Here is a 15,346-nt window from a genome sequence, read left to right as displayed (position 1 = left end):
TGCTCTCAAAGCTATCTATCTTTAAAAGCACAAAATCTGTTTAAAAGGTCAGCAGTAGTACTTCAGAATAGTTATTTGTATTGCATGCATCTAGAATACTGGTAGTTTGAGAACTACTGAGAGCCCCTTCTTTTCCTGCAAAGCACGTGGCCTAAGTTTGCTCACTTACAGTATCCATTTGTCATAAAACAAAATATATGTTTCTTCAGCTATAGGTTGTAGCTATACCACTTATTTTGGGGAGGGCTAACATACAGGAAAAGGTTGGATTTGTATTTCATTACATTACCTATATGTTTTTAATTTGTTTTCCATATGGTCACAACAAATCCTTTTCCTAGGAAAATTATTTTGGAGAAGATGACATGTACACTGATTTTGAAGAAGTTATTTCAAGCCCTGTTTTGTCACTGTCAACGTCTTCAAGCTCTGGATGGACAGCCGTTGGAGTGGAAAATGACAAAAAAGAAAATGAAAGTTCAGTCAAGCCACTTCACCCTCTTTCTTTACGCCCATGGGATATCACTGTGCTTGTTAATTTATACAAAGTGCATGGGCGACTACCAGTAGTAAGTACTTTAGAATCTTAAAATATTTTGCTTTATTTAATTATTTTTTTCTAGGTTCTTAATCTGGAGTTAAATTTAACTCTCTGGAACATTGAGTTAGGGTGGTGCTTACTAAAGTGTGTGTATACACTCTATTAAAATTTTGACTATCTAAACCAATTTGAGACATGATTTATTTTGCTTACCTGGAGGCAGAACTGGATAATTTTTTATATGATTTTTATTCAATAAACTTGATTTGTGTGATAATATTTGCGATTGACCATTATGATTTCTCTGCTAATTAGCAAAACTGTCTTCTAATGGTGCATTCTGCTCTGTGCAGCTGCATTCTGAGGGGTCCCCAGGAATTCAAATAAGAATCCAGATAAAAAATTGGGTTCACCCAAATGGGTTTGAATTGCTGTTTATGTTATTGTCGAAAGGTTTTTAAAGTTGCATAGGCTTCTTTTTGAGTATCCACTTGGAGGAAAATTAGCATACTTCCTGCTCACAGGTTTGCCTCTAATCTTACAATTTCAACCATGTTGTATATTTTCAGTTTCTGAAACAGGTGTGTTTAATTTTTATTTTAGCATTGCAGTCCAGATGGTCCTGAGTGCCCTACAGCTTTCTTGGAAAGGTTGTGTTTTGAGATGAAGAAAGGATTTAGAGAAACAATGCTTCAACTTGTACTGTCTCCAGTGAATTTGTTTCTGAATGACAGCTATCAGGTAGTAAGCTGTTTTTCACATGTTTGTGTGTTTGTATTGTGGAAGTTGTGATGATCTTAAAACTAAATTCTTTTTTGTTAGGAATTTTCCTGTTGTACACATACAAAGTTTATTAAGGCTTATGAATCACGCGAGGTATTAAGGAAAAATCTGATGCATGTTTTTTTTAACTCTTTATTTCTGTCCAGTTTGCATTTTAGTGAAATGCACAAAATAAAAGATTGTTTTTTCTTAATTTTGCTTAAAATCTTTCTGAAGAAGGTTCTCTAGGAAACAGAGAGTAATATTCAGGCTGGTCTTAGAACCATTGAGTGATCCCTGGTTTGTGTGTGTGAGTTTTTTGTTTGTTTTTTTTAAGAATTTGTTTTTAAAAGGTACTGTAAATACTGACACATAAATTTTGTGCAGTGGCTGGATATGTTTCACTTTTTAAAGCATATAGTTTTAAAACTGCATATGTGTTAGTAAATAGAATAACTGCATCTTTCACATATTCTCCATGACTTTTATTAGACTAAATCACACAGCTGGATCTGTATCTTATGGTCAAGATACTGTTATGACCTACAGTCTTCCTCTGGTGGGGGAGTCAGGAGCCACACTTCAGAAAGCACTTAATGAGACAAAGTTAAGTGTTGTTTGTGGCTTGTCAGCTAGCTGTATGCTACTTTGATTTTGGTAAACTTGCAAAAATTGCCCATATGGATGAATTTAGCTGAGTGAGGAGTTTAGGATGAAATTTGTTAATGCAAGAAGTTATCCTGATTCAGTGCCAGTTAGTGAATAGTTGGAGTTTGTATTCTGTTTATGCACATACTAGTTACATTAAAAGCACTATGATACTTAGACTGTGCTTTACAGATTATAGTAAATAACCTGTGTCCTGAATATATGTTCCTGCCAATGGCCTGTATGAAATAAAATTGATAGTATTTTTATCTTATGCACATTCCAGTGTTTGAAAACTGGAATACAGTATACAGATGAAGATGCGTGCCACTCTATTTTTTTCACTCATGTCAGTAAGCGAATGAAAAGAGTTGGTTGATGCTTGTTTAGTCTTTCCAAATTTGGATCCAGTGTGCCACAAGCACAAAAGTACCTGACGTATAACCACTGATTGTAGACTGACTAATAGATAAAGGAATTGGAAGAAATAATGAGCTTTCTTGATGGCAAAAAGTTAAATGACATCTTAGGAGGTTCCACATTAGCCCTCATATTTTTGAGATGTTATTCTGTCGACCTCTGGTTAGTAAAGAAGAAATCTCTGATGAGAATGTAGCATCTAAACATCTTGGGTTTTGGTTGCAACACTGCAACTGTCTTTAGCAGCAATCTGAAGACAGCGATGGTGTGAAGTCACAGGAGTTTCAGATGCATAATCTATATGGGATTAATAGAGCTGTCTTTTGAGAGGGGTACAGAAATTGGATGTACTGACAGCACAGTGGCAGACAAAATTCCATTTTCCTCATAGCTTTTGTCAGGAGATAAGTATGCAGATTGTAGGGCTTGTTTTTCAATTGAATGAAGTTGTCAGAAGGTGCAGTTGAAGCTGATGACCGTTACAGCTTGAACATACAAACCTTTATGTAATGAAAAACTGCATCCTATGATTTCCAGTTATGTTATCCAAATCTGCTGGAAGGTTTTTCTATATTATTTTTGTGGTGTTTTTTTGTTTGTTTGATTATGTTTGTTTATCCCATGAGGAATCCAAGCATTTGAATAGCTGCTTATTTAAGAACATAAGCTGTTTTGTGCACTGAATGAGAGCCTTAAATGTGGTTCAAACCTGTAACTTAGTTACTGTGTTGCAATTCATATGTACAAGGAAGCAGAAATGAGGTTGCAGGCAAAACCTTAATGTTTTTTTTTTTGGATTTGTGGTTTTTTTATGATTTAATTTCACAGCCCTGAGACTATTGCATGACTTTTTCCCAGTATTCTTAGTGTTTAGACTTAGTAATGCTGTGGTTATGTATTTTGCCTTAGGTTTTATATGTTCTTTTTTGTTGGATTTATTTTAATTCAGAAACATTAACTCAGACAAATAAGACTTCTGTCTGGGAATTTCTGTTGTTTGAAATGATAAACATGCAGGATTCCATGTTTTTAAAAATTATTGTGAAGAAAGTTTTGATTAGTTACGTGTGTTACTATCACCTAGTGTTTGACTTTGTATTAATTCTTGCAATTTAATGTTGGAAACATTAATATTTTTTGGTTTTTAAAAACAAGAAAAATGTTACCCTTTATTCATATTATGTATCTTAAAAATGCTGTTTGATACTTCCCAGTTCAACCTTAAAGTGAGTTCGTAGTACTAATGTATATAGAACAGGAATTGTCCCTCTGCCTAGCTGGGCAAGTATTCTTGCTTCATGTTTCCCATTCATATTGTTTTAAAATAGCTTCTGAATCGAGACATAGGTTGCCAGTGGTATAAAAAGAGTAGGGCATGTTTCTTCTTCATTAAGCAACTCCAAAGGGTTTCCTGACAGTGGAAAACAAACTAAGCAAGATAACAAGTTGAAAAAACTGCATGAAAGAGAAGTCTTGCTGTTGACTTACTGGCTTTAATCCACAGCTTACCTCCATGCAGTCACAAGCTTCTAGTGTATGCCTGTGCTGGTTTTATCTGTTTCGGTTTCTCCTCTGGCTGGTGGAGTAAGATTCTTTTGAGAAGTATTGCATCTGAATTTTCATGTCTGCAAACAAGTAGTTTGCTTTAAGTAGCCAAGAAATACTTTGGTGAAAAGTGCAACTTAGAGGACAGCTTCTGATGTTTGTTGTTTGGGGTTTTTAATTTTTTTTTTTTAATAATGTGTCAGCTTTCTGATAGTAGCAAACCTTTGTAAGTCATGTTTTTTAACCTCTTGATCACTTCCATTGTTAAACATGCTGCTCCATTATTTGTTTATATTTTACTGCAGTAATATTTAACAGATGGTGTCTAGATGTCAGGGTGTGGGGTTCACCAAGGGAAGGTTGTTGATGACAATTGCTGAAAACGAAAATAAAATTGGGTTAGATAAACTTCCCTCTCCCCCTGTAAGAATTGCGTATATGTTGTTGTGTGGGTAATGCTGAGAAGTCTTGGGATGGTCTAGCTGTACAAAAGTCAACAGGATTTAAGAGATGAAGATGAATGTGTATGAAGTGTCTCTGTCTACACAGTTTTTGCACTTTCTGTTCATGTATTCTTCGCAAATATTAGCTTTAACTTGCTTGTCCTTAACAGCGACCTGCAGTGGATGAAGTTCTTCGAGAGGGTCACATCAGCCTGTCAGGCCTGCAGTTGCGTGCTCACGCAATGTTTTCAGCGGAAGGTCTGCCTCTTGGAAGTGATACTTTAGAATATGCATGGCTGATAGATGTGCAGGCTGGAAGTCTTACCGCCAAAGTTACGGCACCACAGGTACCATCTAGAAACTATTCGCTTTGAATTATTACCTTTCTTCTTTCTTGTAAAACTGGCATAGCACAGATTTTGGAAAGCACATGATCTCAGCTGAATTTGGATGCATCTGTGCCTTAAGTAACCTTAATTTTATAGTTTGAAAATCTAACCATTTCTATAAATGGATAGGAGATGCCAAATGAGCTGAATCTGATATTCATCTTAAATCTAGGTGTAACAGGTTGGCTAGTGTTATATGAGAATTTGAAGGAATGATGGTAACAGAGCATGAACAAATCAGTAGCGAATACTGTTGTCACTACATGTAAGCACTTGTACGTTACATCTGTGTAGGTTAATGTACTTTAATACTGATTAAAAAGGCAGCCACAGTATCTACATGCACTTCAAGTGGTTTAATTGCAGAGTAAATAATACTTCTCTGTAAACAGAGCAGGTGTTTTGGGTTGCCTTCAGCCATAAACTAGGTAATGTGACAAAGATGAGCAAGGAAAATCTATTCAAAAGGTTTAAGTATGAGATGACTTCGTTAAGTTGTCTGTGACTTCCTCTGAGGTTACTTTTATGATGCTGACTTCTGGAGATGCAGGTTCGTTACCCCTGCTGGTTAACTCTCTGGGAAGGACAAATGAGGTATCTGGTTGTGACTGCAGTTTGAAAGGCAATTTGATATCCCTCAGATGTAAGGTTCTTGGAGATATATAGGCATTTGCATGAAGGGGTGCTGCCAAAAATAAGGATATCAAGTTGAGCATCTGGCAAGAATTTAGCTTGCGGATAAAGTTCTGGCTTTCCATAGAAAGCTATGCACAAAGTCACATTTTAAAGTAGGAGACAAATGAAAGAATTTGTGGGAGTGTAGTATGGGCAGGCCTCAGCAGGAGAGTAGCTGGTAGCTCAGTCATGCTGCTCGCTGCATAAATTCTGATGCTTGGTCCCACTGGAACATAGTTTGCTTTCGCAGTGTTGGATTTTCTTAGGTCAGTCTTAGCACTAACTCCTTTTAGTTTTGCCATTTATGTTACTTTTATATTTAGATATAATAATGGCTCCAAGTATATGATAGGCAGATCACTTTGATTTCTGTTGTGGGTTGCCAGATCTTTAAAAAGGTTGCTTTGTCAGTGTATTCTGAGACATGAGAAAATTACATAAATTCTATTTAGAAGTTACTGTTTGGTTTGTTTGTTTATTTTTTTTATTTTTTGGAAGACACTTCTACATCCTCTTGTTCCTCTAAAAATTGGCATTATTTTCTAGGATTAAACGCATATTTCATTAGGAGACTTCTGCAGCAAATAAAATCAAAATAAGGCATACAAGAAATTTCAGTAAGTTGAAAGATACATTTTCATGCTCGAGACTTTTGTGGCAGTATTTCCCAAAATGCTACCACTGGTTTAGATAAGCTATAGTATTTACTCCACTGCTCTATGCTTCAAAATTAAACCTAGTTGATTCAAAGTACTCTAAGGTTAGAGAACATTTCTAAAATGCTCCATGCATCTTAAGGATTTTAGTCCCCTCAATTGTGTGCTTCATACAGGATTTTATTTTATCTTATTCCTTTGTTGTCAGCACTGCTATGGAGCAGAACTTGAATTTGCTCTTTCAGGGTCATTGGCTTTTTTCCTCCCATAGTGTGATGTATTGCAAGAATTTGTGAAGGGACAACACTAAAGGGAGGAGGAGAGGTTTTGTGCAGGGCAGTCATAGCTATATTAAATTCCAGTTAAATTACTGCTGATTTTAAGTGCCCTTTCCTTTGGCTAGCCAAAGAAAACCCATTTCCCTTTCATAATAGAGACAGACGGTCATGAATCATTTCCTTTATGAATGAGCTAACTATATAAAAGATTTAAATCAACAATAGGCTAATTACTAGGTCCGGTGAGATTCAGCAGTGTTCTGTTTAGCCAGTTTTCTCCTATGCTTTCTAAATGTAACTTCGTTACTTATATACAAGGAAGCCTGACATTTAAATTATGAATGGTAATACAGTATTTTGAGGTATATTTTTTTTTTTTTAGGTAAAATAAGGGGAGCTCTGTCTTTACAGTGAAGTTCTCAGTTGACCGTAATAGCAAAAGCTTTTTCCTTACGTTAAGAGATAATTTAGAAAATTATCTAACATCACAGTGTTATCCATGAAAAATTACAGAGACTTGCATGTTGTGGCACATACAAAAATAAAAATCAATCTTGAAATATACACAGGAAATAGCCTATGTGTAAGCAAGGTAATGCAGCCAGAATGTTATGGTGGGGTCTTTTGTTTGTTTTCACTCCTGCTCACCTCCCAGCCTTTGGTGTTCTTCAGTACTCTGTCAAATACCGAAAGCTCATTTTGCATACTTACTGTCAGACAACCTGTTGTTATTTGCTTACAGCTTGCATGTCTTCTGGAATGGGGGCAGACCTTTGTATTTCATGTGGTGTGTCGGGAGTTTGAACTGGAAAGGCCAAAATCTGTAGTAATATGCCAGCATGGAATTGATCGTCGGTTTTGTGACTCTAAGGTAACCTTTCATCTGTCTAATTGCTTGCTACATTTGCACAGATTCTTTGGAACAGTTTGGAAATCCAGCCTTAAAGTTATCAAGACGCATGGAATATGTAGTCAGATTGGATATTCCCTTTCATAAATTATAGCTAATTACGTTTCAGAAATAATAGTGATTCTCTCTGGATTTTCCTGTAGAGACGCACAATGTTTTTGTGCTCTATGAATTATTTTGAGAAATGGTATCCGCAGAAGTCATGCCTAGTTTCTTACCTCTACTGTGGCAGTTAAGAGCCAAAGAGCGTGCTCCAGTGTCCCTTAAGAGACAACGGTCATACTTCCCCTTGTGCCCCTGGCACGTTTCGATGGTACTTTTTCATCCCATATCCTCTGTTGATGAACCAGTGCTTTGGTGGGAGGCTTAAGCTGACAGCTCATAGCTCCATGCAACCTTTTTTTTTTTTTTTTTTAAAACATGGGACTCTTACTCAACCATCATGTCATTGTGGATTTCTGCTTTTGGTGCTTGTCTCTTGGAATCCATGTGCATGGTCACTTGAAGACCAAAGGAGGCTTGCCATATATTAAGTATGAATCCTGGATTTCATCTCTCGACATCCTCCTTGTTTTGTTCCAGTTTTTGTGATGTTCTCTATTAGGAGACTTGATTTGTCTTTTGCTGGTGGAAGCCAGGAGAGCCAACTTGGTCCCCTGACGTTGCTGGACAGAAGAATTAAACGTGCTGTAGTGAAAATGAACCTCAGCACAGAAACACCCCATCTCATACTGATGTTGATAGCGTAGAATAAGGAACTTTTTATTGCCCTAGTTTTAGGCCTCTGTTAAACAGAACATAAAAGGATAAGTGCAAATTAAACTAAAACTCCTAATGTACGTTTAAATCTTTTTTTTTTTTTTCCTTTTCCTTCAGATGAACTGTGTCCCTGGGCCATGCCCAACGTCTGACGACTTAAAGTACACTATGACACGCTTAGCCATGGATGGAGCAGATTTGTATGTGGTAGAACATGGCTGTGCCACCAATATAAAGGTAAAAATATTTATCTTAACAGGAATTAAAGTACTTGTTTGTCAATAGAGTTCTTTGTATTTTTTGATAGAAGAGCTTCCTGAATTTATTGCTTGCTTACATGTAATGGACTAAAGAGAATTTCTGAAACTTTAAGTGATAAAAGGTTGGCTTGGACTGGGCCAGCAGTAGGTCAATTTGGCTTCTGCTTAGTAATTCCGTTAATGACCTTGGAAAATGGTAAGAAGGAGTGGATGTCTGCCAAAATAAGAGTGGAAGCTGCAGGATTGGTGTAAAAAATTTAAGAAAACTTTGGGCAATGTAAATCTCAGTGTCTGTACCCGAGAGCTAATAAGAAGTTGTGCTGTAAGTTAGTAACTCAGCAACTGGAAATGATTGATATGGATTGCATAGAAGTCAATGCTTGATAACTCATGATCGTCTTGTGTGATACAGCTGTTTGAATTAAGATGTATCTTTGGTAGAGATGGGAGAAGCGTTAGTGCCACTGCCTGACTGAATCTAGAATACTGCATGGCATATCCTCTGTTCAAAAAAGGATGTGCAGATAAGAGCTGATATTCTCTCCATTATGCTATCATACAAGAGAAAACTGGATACTCAATGTAGCAAAATATAAGTTGAGACACAACTGAATTATGGTAACAACAGAAAAGGAGAAAAGTGCTATGCTGGTATAAGTGACTAGTAGTTGTGCTGTTCATTAATAAATTTGGTTTTAAAAGGTAGACTTAACATGTAAGGTTGTGGGGACAGCTTCACGTTATGAGCAAGAATCTAACTGAAAGCAGTAATTATTTTAGACATTTTTTAATGACATGGTATCTTGCCATTTAAATGGCTTGCTATCTTGTGGCAGTAAAAAAAATGCGTTTGAGTCTCCAAATTCCTTTGAGTCCAATATTAAAAAGCACAATCACAAATATTAACTGTGTTTGCAGACATAAATATGAATGACAGTATTTTCAAAGGCAGCTTAATAACCTGAACCACTCTAGAAAATTATATCCTGAATGTGTTTCATTTGAATTTAAAAAAAAAAAAAAAAAGTTTCCAGTGCTCCTTTGTAGTCTGTAACAGAGATGAGAAGTAATAATTTAATATTAACCCTGTGGGTAGCTCTTCCATGGCCAGGTTCTTTTTCAGCTTTCCTCCTTTTCCCTGTGAAAAGTTTGAAAACTCGATCTGAAATTTCAGGTACTTCATGGTGGCATTTTGGAGAGGACTCAAGCTGTGCAGGAAACTTGGTCCAATGTCTTCAGATTCTTTGAAGTTTGAAGACTAAACATGTGTGGCTGGGCTATGTCATCTCTTGTTAGTGTATACCAGTGTCGGGGAGGATCGATACTGTATGGGCAGGTGGGTTAGTTGTACAGTGAGCAGTTTCCACAGCTAAGTGCAGGGGTAAAGCAAGAACTTCTGGTTTCTCTTTGGAGGTGGTTGGTTCCTGCCAGTACCATGCTTTTCATAGGAGAGGGGCAGCCTCCTGTTTGGTTCAACAAAACTACTGGAGTTACGCCTGTACAAGAAATAGACTGTGGTCATATAAGGGCTACTATAACACAATTCATATGGATCTCAGTGAAGGTGTAGGATCTGGAATTTCTTGAGTTTTGCAGTGTTAACATGGTTGTCTCATTGAGGTATTTATTAATTGTAGAGTTAATACCGCTTTGTATTCAAAGTGTATAATTGATGTTTTAGTCTAAGGACATAGAATGACACATATCAAATCATATATCAGGTTTCGAAAGTTCTAGTTTTCTTGGTTCTTAGATGACAGCGAAGAATTTAATAATGATTGAATTTTTTTAAAGGTTCATTACAACATCTGTCCAAAGTTGAGCTTTCTTTTTTGATCCCTTTACAAAAGGAGACTCCTAAGTAGAGATTTTATTTTTGTTATTTAAAAACTGGCTGAAACTAATTTCTAAGCTTGCCTTCTTTTGTGTGTGTGCGCACATGCTTGCATATAAAACTGGTTGTCTTTTTTGGAGAGAATAGTTTACTGAGATCTTTCTGGAATGTAGTAGGTGGTGTGTTAACCCTTTCTTTGTTTCGCTCATGACTAATCGGAGTTTGTGTCTTAAATCATGTTTTCAGATGGGTGCTATACGTATTGCAAACTGCAACCTCCACAACCAGTCTGTTGGAGAAGGTATAAGCGCTGCTATTCAAGACTTTCAACTGAGGCAATATGTTGAGCAGGTGAACAATTGCAGAACTGGTCTTCAGCCAATATTAAGGAGGGCATATTGGCTGGAAGCTGGCTCTGTCAACTTGGGGCTCATCACTGCTGACATCGCTTTAGCTGCAGATCATCCTTCTAAACATGAAGTGCAGAGACATTTCTTAGAAACGCATGATAACCGAACTAAGAGGTAAGAGATACGATTGTAGGAGATGCATTTAAGTTTTTTGGGGGGTGTAAGTTAATGCATTCATATAAAGATGGAACTTTGTTTTTTGCTTTTGGGGTCTTTTTTGCATACATAGATTACAATGTCTTGTAATTTTTTTAAAGTACGCTGAATGCTTAGCTATGAGGTTGATGGTTTGAATATGCTTGAACTACACAAAATCGTATCATTTTTGGCAAAACTTACTTTTCCTTCTGCTTTCCCTTATCCCCCAAAATGAAGATCAGGGAGAGGAGGGAATCGAATTTGTCCTTTGTTCTCAGGCTGGACTGAAAACAGTCCTTAAAGAGTCCTGAGCAAGCTGATGAGCAGCTGTGAATAAGATGCCTGGTGTAACTGTGATTTGTGTGTGTCTCCAGAGAGCAATTGTCTCTGGCATAAGCAACATACAGCAGTGTGGAGTGTGTTTGCAATGCTTGCCTCTGTGATGAGAGAAAGGGTTGCTACTATTAGTGTGTATTGTGGCAGGTGGACGTGATCTGTGCCTGAGCACAGTTGGCTGAACACTGCATATACATTTGTGATTTGCTCCTTTCTGGAGCTTATCCTTCATATTACATCTTACATCTGTGTTTCAGATACAAATCTTACTTACTCGTTTCATGCTGGGTGAAATAGGAGCTCACGTATAAGAAAGGGATATCTTTTAATCTTGTATTCACTGAATTTAAATGTACTCAGGCTGATGTGATCATGTTTTTGTTCTGTTTTCTGTTTTTCTGCCTTTGTATAGGTTGTGGTTTTTGTGGCCTGATGATAATTTGAGGAATAAGAGAAGCAAGAACAAGTGTGGCTGTCTTGGTGGTTGTCGATTCTTCGGTGGCACGTTAACAGGACTAGATTTTTTCAAACTTGAGGAGCTGACACCTTCAAGCAGCTCTGCTTTCTCAAGTACAAGTGCAGAATCAGATATGTTTTATGGACAGTCTTTACTGCAGCCAGGAGAATGGATAATTACTAAGGAGATTCCTAAAATTTTAGATGGTGAGAATGTATTGTACTGTAATTTTACTCTATTTTGCCCAAAAGTATAATTTCTTAACTGCACGTTAGTATTTATAGTCTTTCTGATTCTGGTTAATGAGTATACTTGTGCTCTTGTGCAGCAGGTCTCGTAGTGGCATGGGCCCTTCTGGGAGCAGACAGTAGCTTGATAGTAGTGAGCAAGCTTTCATATGCTGAATTCTTACATTAACACGCAACTCCTTTCTGAGTAAAAAGAAGTTTTTTGACTTGCATCTGTTCTACTTATATAGAAAGCAGTCTACCAAGACAATTTGATGTTTTGCTGCTATGACTTTATTTTTGTTAGTACAACGTGCTAGTATGCGTATGCATTTCAAAACTAGGGCTTTTATTTGATAATAGTTTTTATTTCAGTGGGCAAGGAAGAGACCATTGCAGTTGTGTTATCAGATGTTCAGTTTTTCTTTTCTGTTTCTGATCCTAGGTAAAGCAAATGGTGTAAAACGAAAAGATTGGGATTGCAGATCAATGGGTATAGAAATAGAAAGGAAAGCACAACATCTAAGCCTACAAGTGCCATTGCGCTCCCATAGCTCCTCGTCATCTTCGGAGGAAACGAGCAGTTCTAGTGCTGCACTCCCCTTGCTTGCAGGTGAGAAGGACAGCCCATCGTCAACTACTGAGGATCACTTGGGACAGAAGGAGTTCTTGCCTGGTACAAAAAGGGAAGATGGTCATGGAAGGTTAGTACTCTCCGCCCAGGTAGAAGTATAATTTGACTCTTGAACACATTATGACAGAAAAAAACCTTATATTTAGCAATTTATAAAGTGTTGGTTATTTTCTAATGGTACTGCTGAAATGCATTTCCTAGTTTGAGTGCAAATTTGGATCCCTAATAGGGGATGATTACCTGATCTGGGTAGAAAATTCAGCATGTAACACAATAGCACTTGCTGTTAGTGTTTGTTTTTACATTGTCTATGTATGTGTATGTCTATGTATGTGTAGACAAGTGGACTGACAAGTGGCAGAATTTAGTATGTAATCAGCATTATGAAAATAATTGCTATGCTAATAGAAACTCACGGAATCACTGAAGCATTTGACAGCTCCTATAATGTAAAAAGAAGAGCATTAATAATAAAATAAGCAAATGAACTTTTAATTTTTATTTCCAGTGTTGCAGTTGAGGGTGCAGAGGGCAGCCCTGCATCCCCTGGCAACCAGGAAAGGCCGGTTGGTCAGTCTCCCCTGAGGTCTCCACTGAAAAGGCAAGCGTCTGTGTGCTCCACCCGGCTCGGGAGCACCAAGAGCCTCACAGCAGCCTTCTACGGAGACAAGCAGCCTGTTCCAGTTGGCGTGCAGTTCAGCAGCGATGTGTCTCGCAGTGATGAGAATGTCTTGGACTCCCCAAAGCAGAGGAGGAGCTTTGGTTCTTTTCCATATACTCCATCTGCAGATTCAAACTCATTTCACCAGTATCGCTCAATGGATTCCAGTATGTCAATGGCTGATAGCGAAGCTTATTTTTCTGCAGCAGAAGAGTTTGAGCCAATAAGTAGTGATGAAGGTCCAGGAACCTATCCAGGGAGGAAGAAGAGAAAAAAGCAAGCTCAGAAAATTGAATATAGTAGAGGGTCTATTTATCACAGTGTGGAAGGGCCCTTAACAAGCACAATCCATGGAGAAATTAGTCAAGATGTTAAAACATTGCCAATTAAGACTCATCCTTCACAGGCTTCATTTGTTTCAGCTCTGGGAGGAGAAGATGAGCATGCTGAGAACATGTACATCATGGAATCTGAGAAGACTGTGGAAAGTGAGCAAATAACTTCCCAGCAGCCTGTAATGGCATGTTACCAAAATTACCTTACGCAGTTCCAGGTGATCAACTGGTCAGTAAAGCATCCAACTAACAAAAGAACTTCAAAATCCTCATTACATCGCCCTTTAGACCTTGACACGCCAACAAGTGAAGAAAGTTCATCATCTTTTGAGCAACTTTCTGTCCCAACTTTTAAGGTATGGAAGATGGAGGAAGAAGGAGTAGAGAAAGGAATAAGAATTCAAAACAAGTTAAAATTGCTTAGTACTCCTGTTGCGTAAATAAAGCTACAAGAAACTTGCAACTTCTTTACTTTTAGTTAAGGAATAGCTTGGGTTTCTGACTTCAGATCATGGGCTGCGTGGCTGGGAGGTTGTGGAAAAGAAAAGATGGAGTTAGTATTGTGTGGATAAGATGTGTGTTCTGAATTGTCATTATTGCACTTAAAAATGCTGCCTGTTGAATGATATGCAGCTGAAAGATATTTATGAGTTTTGTTTAAAATATATGTTTTATAGAACTTCAGTAGCAGTACATTTAATACTGATAAAGTATAATCTAGGCTGTAAATGCTTTACTTCAAAGTAAAGTTAAAACTCATAGATTTAGCAAATGATTTTTGTAAAAGTTTGGGCTTTTTTTTTCCTCGTGGGGTATGTGATATGAGCATGTATACTTAAGGAAGGAGCTGAAATGAAATATATGAAAAATAATGGAAATGACGTGATACAAAATAGGTGTCTAAGTTCTGGAATTTAATTTGCTATCACTTTGCAGCAAAAGCTTTGTGTTCGTGCAAGCCTTTCGTAGATTAGTATTTGGAGTCTTTTTTTTAAAGCAATTAGTCACTATTTAGCTATCTGAAAACTTCATAATCTAATCTCTCAAATCATATAAAAGAAATAAACTTAGGAGTATCTGTATACCGTATTGAAGAACCTGCATGAGGGATTCTTTTAAGAAAAAAACTGTAAGGAGAATCTGTATTTGAAGTTTCCTTGGGTATTTTTTTCATATATAGAAGGAATGTAATAAATTTCTTTGCACTTTTATCTTAGATTGTTAAACAGGGTCTCACAGCTAATTCGTTACTGGACAGAGGCATGCAGCTTACAGGATCAACATCTAAGTAAGTTGAGTACTGCATAACATTATTAGAATATTTTTGAAGAGTAGGATTTTCGTGATACTCTTGTTAAATATTTTGGCTCTTGCTAGCCCTTCCAAAATTCAATTTGTAGCGGTAGTTTTCAGTACAGATCTATTTTAGAACAGAGTATTCTATCATAAAATGTTTGGTTTTGGTCAAAAAGAACGTACAGCATGAAAGCATTAAATGATTTCACCCGTATGTTATCAAGATTATGAATTGCAACTTAATTTAAATTAATTTGGGAGGTGCTTGTGTCAAGTGTCCATTGCATTCCCATAAGCTGAACTTGAATCTAGGGAAGGGCCTTGCTCTGGCGTTCTATTTGTGTGCTTCCTAAGCTATGCGGTAGAAGAAACCTGCCATTATATGCATTTTATGAAGAATTAAAATGATACCAGTATACTTTTGTATTTCTTTTACAAACCTAGATTATTAATATGTATTTGACTTGTTTAGTACACCTTATACTCCTTTGGAAAAGAAGTCTGCAGAAAATACAGATGATGAAACAATAACAGAAGAATGGACATTGGATCACCCTGTCTTCCAGACACGGACAACGGCAATAGTAGAAGTAAAAGGAACTGTAGATGTAGTTCTGACTCCTCTTGTAGCAGAGGCACTGGATAGGTAATTAAGTTTATTGTTATTACTGCAATGTTAATTATGCTAAAAATTATCTAAAATCAAAGCTGTTTTGTTCAGCAAAGGTAAGT

The 15,346-nt window shown here is 37.1% G+C and overlaps 1 protein-coding gene across 14 annotated transcripts in view; it reads left to right on the top strand.

The window, feature by feature from the left end:
* The window catches only part of BLTP1 (bridge-like lipid transfer protein family member 1), a 125,301-nt gene that overhangs the window by 41,736 nt on the left and 68,219 nt on the right, over positions 1 to 15,346 (top strand). For all 14 annotated transcript variants that reach the window (XR_015699502.1, XR_015699503.1, XM_087735664.1 and 11 more), the window contains 11 exons: positions 342 to 569; positions 1,145 to 1,282; positions 4,530 to 4,706; positions 7,100 to 7,228; positions 8,144 to 8,263; positions 10,367 to 10,644; positions 11,417 to 11,667; positions 12,134 to 12,392; positions 12,831 to 13,674; positions 14,536 to 14,606; positions 15,087 to 15,260. Coding sequence is in view for 12 of the 14 variants with exons in the window: in XM_087735664.1 (XP_087591790.1) it covers positions 342 to 569; positions 1,145 to 1,282; positions 4,530 to 4,706; positions 7,100 to 7,228; positions 8,144 to 8,263; positions 10,367 to 10,644; positions 11,417 to 11,667; positions 12,134 to 12,392; positions 12,831 to 13,674; positions 14,536 to 14,606; positions 15,087 to 15,260 (2,669 nt within the window). In the remaining 2 variants the exon portion in view is untranslated. The remainder of the gene's footprint in view (positions 1 to 341; positions 570 to 1,144; positions 1,283 to 4,529; positions 4,707 to 7,099; positions 7,229 to 8,143; positions 8,264 to 10,366; positions 10,645 to 11,416; positions 11,668 to 12,133; positions 12,393 to 12,830; positions 13,675 to 14,535; positions 14,607 to 15,086; positions 15,261 to 15,346) is intronic.

This window comes from Nipponia nippon, unplaced genomic scaffold (genome assembly GCF_047370975.1).
Source record: "Nipponia nippon isolate SJK-2023a ecotype South Korea unplaced genomic scaffold, ASM4737097v1 scaffold_6, whole genome shotgun sequence".
In the NCBI taxonomy this organism is placed as follows: domain Eukaryota; kingdom Metazoa; phylum Chordata; class Aves; order Pelecaniformes; family Threskiornithidae; genus Nipponia; species Nipponia nippon.
Note: the sequence above shows the minus strand (reverse complement) of the source record. Positions and strands in the feature narration are given on the sequence as shown.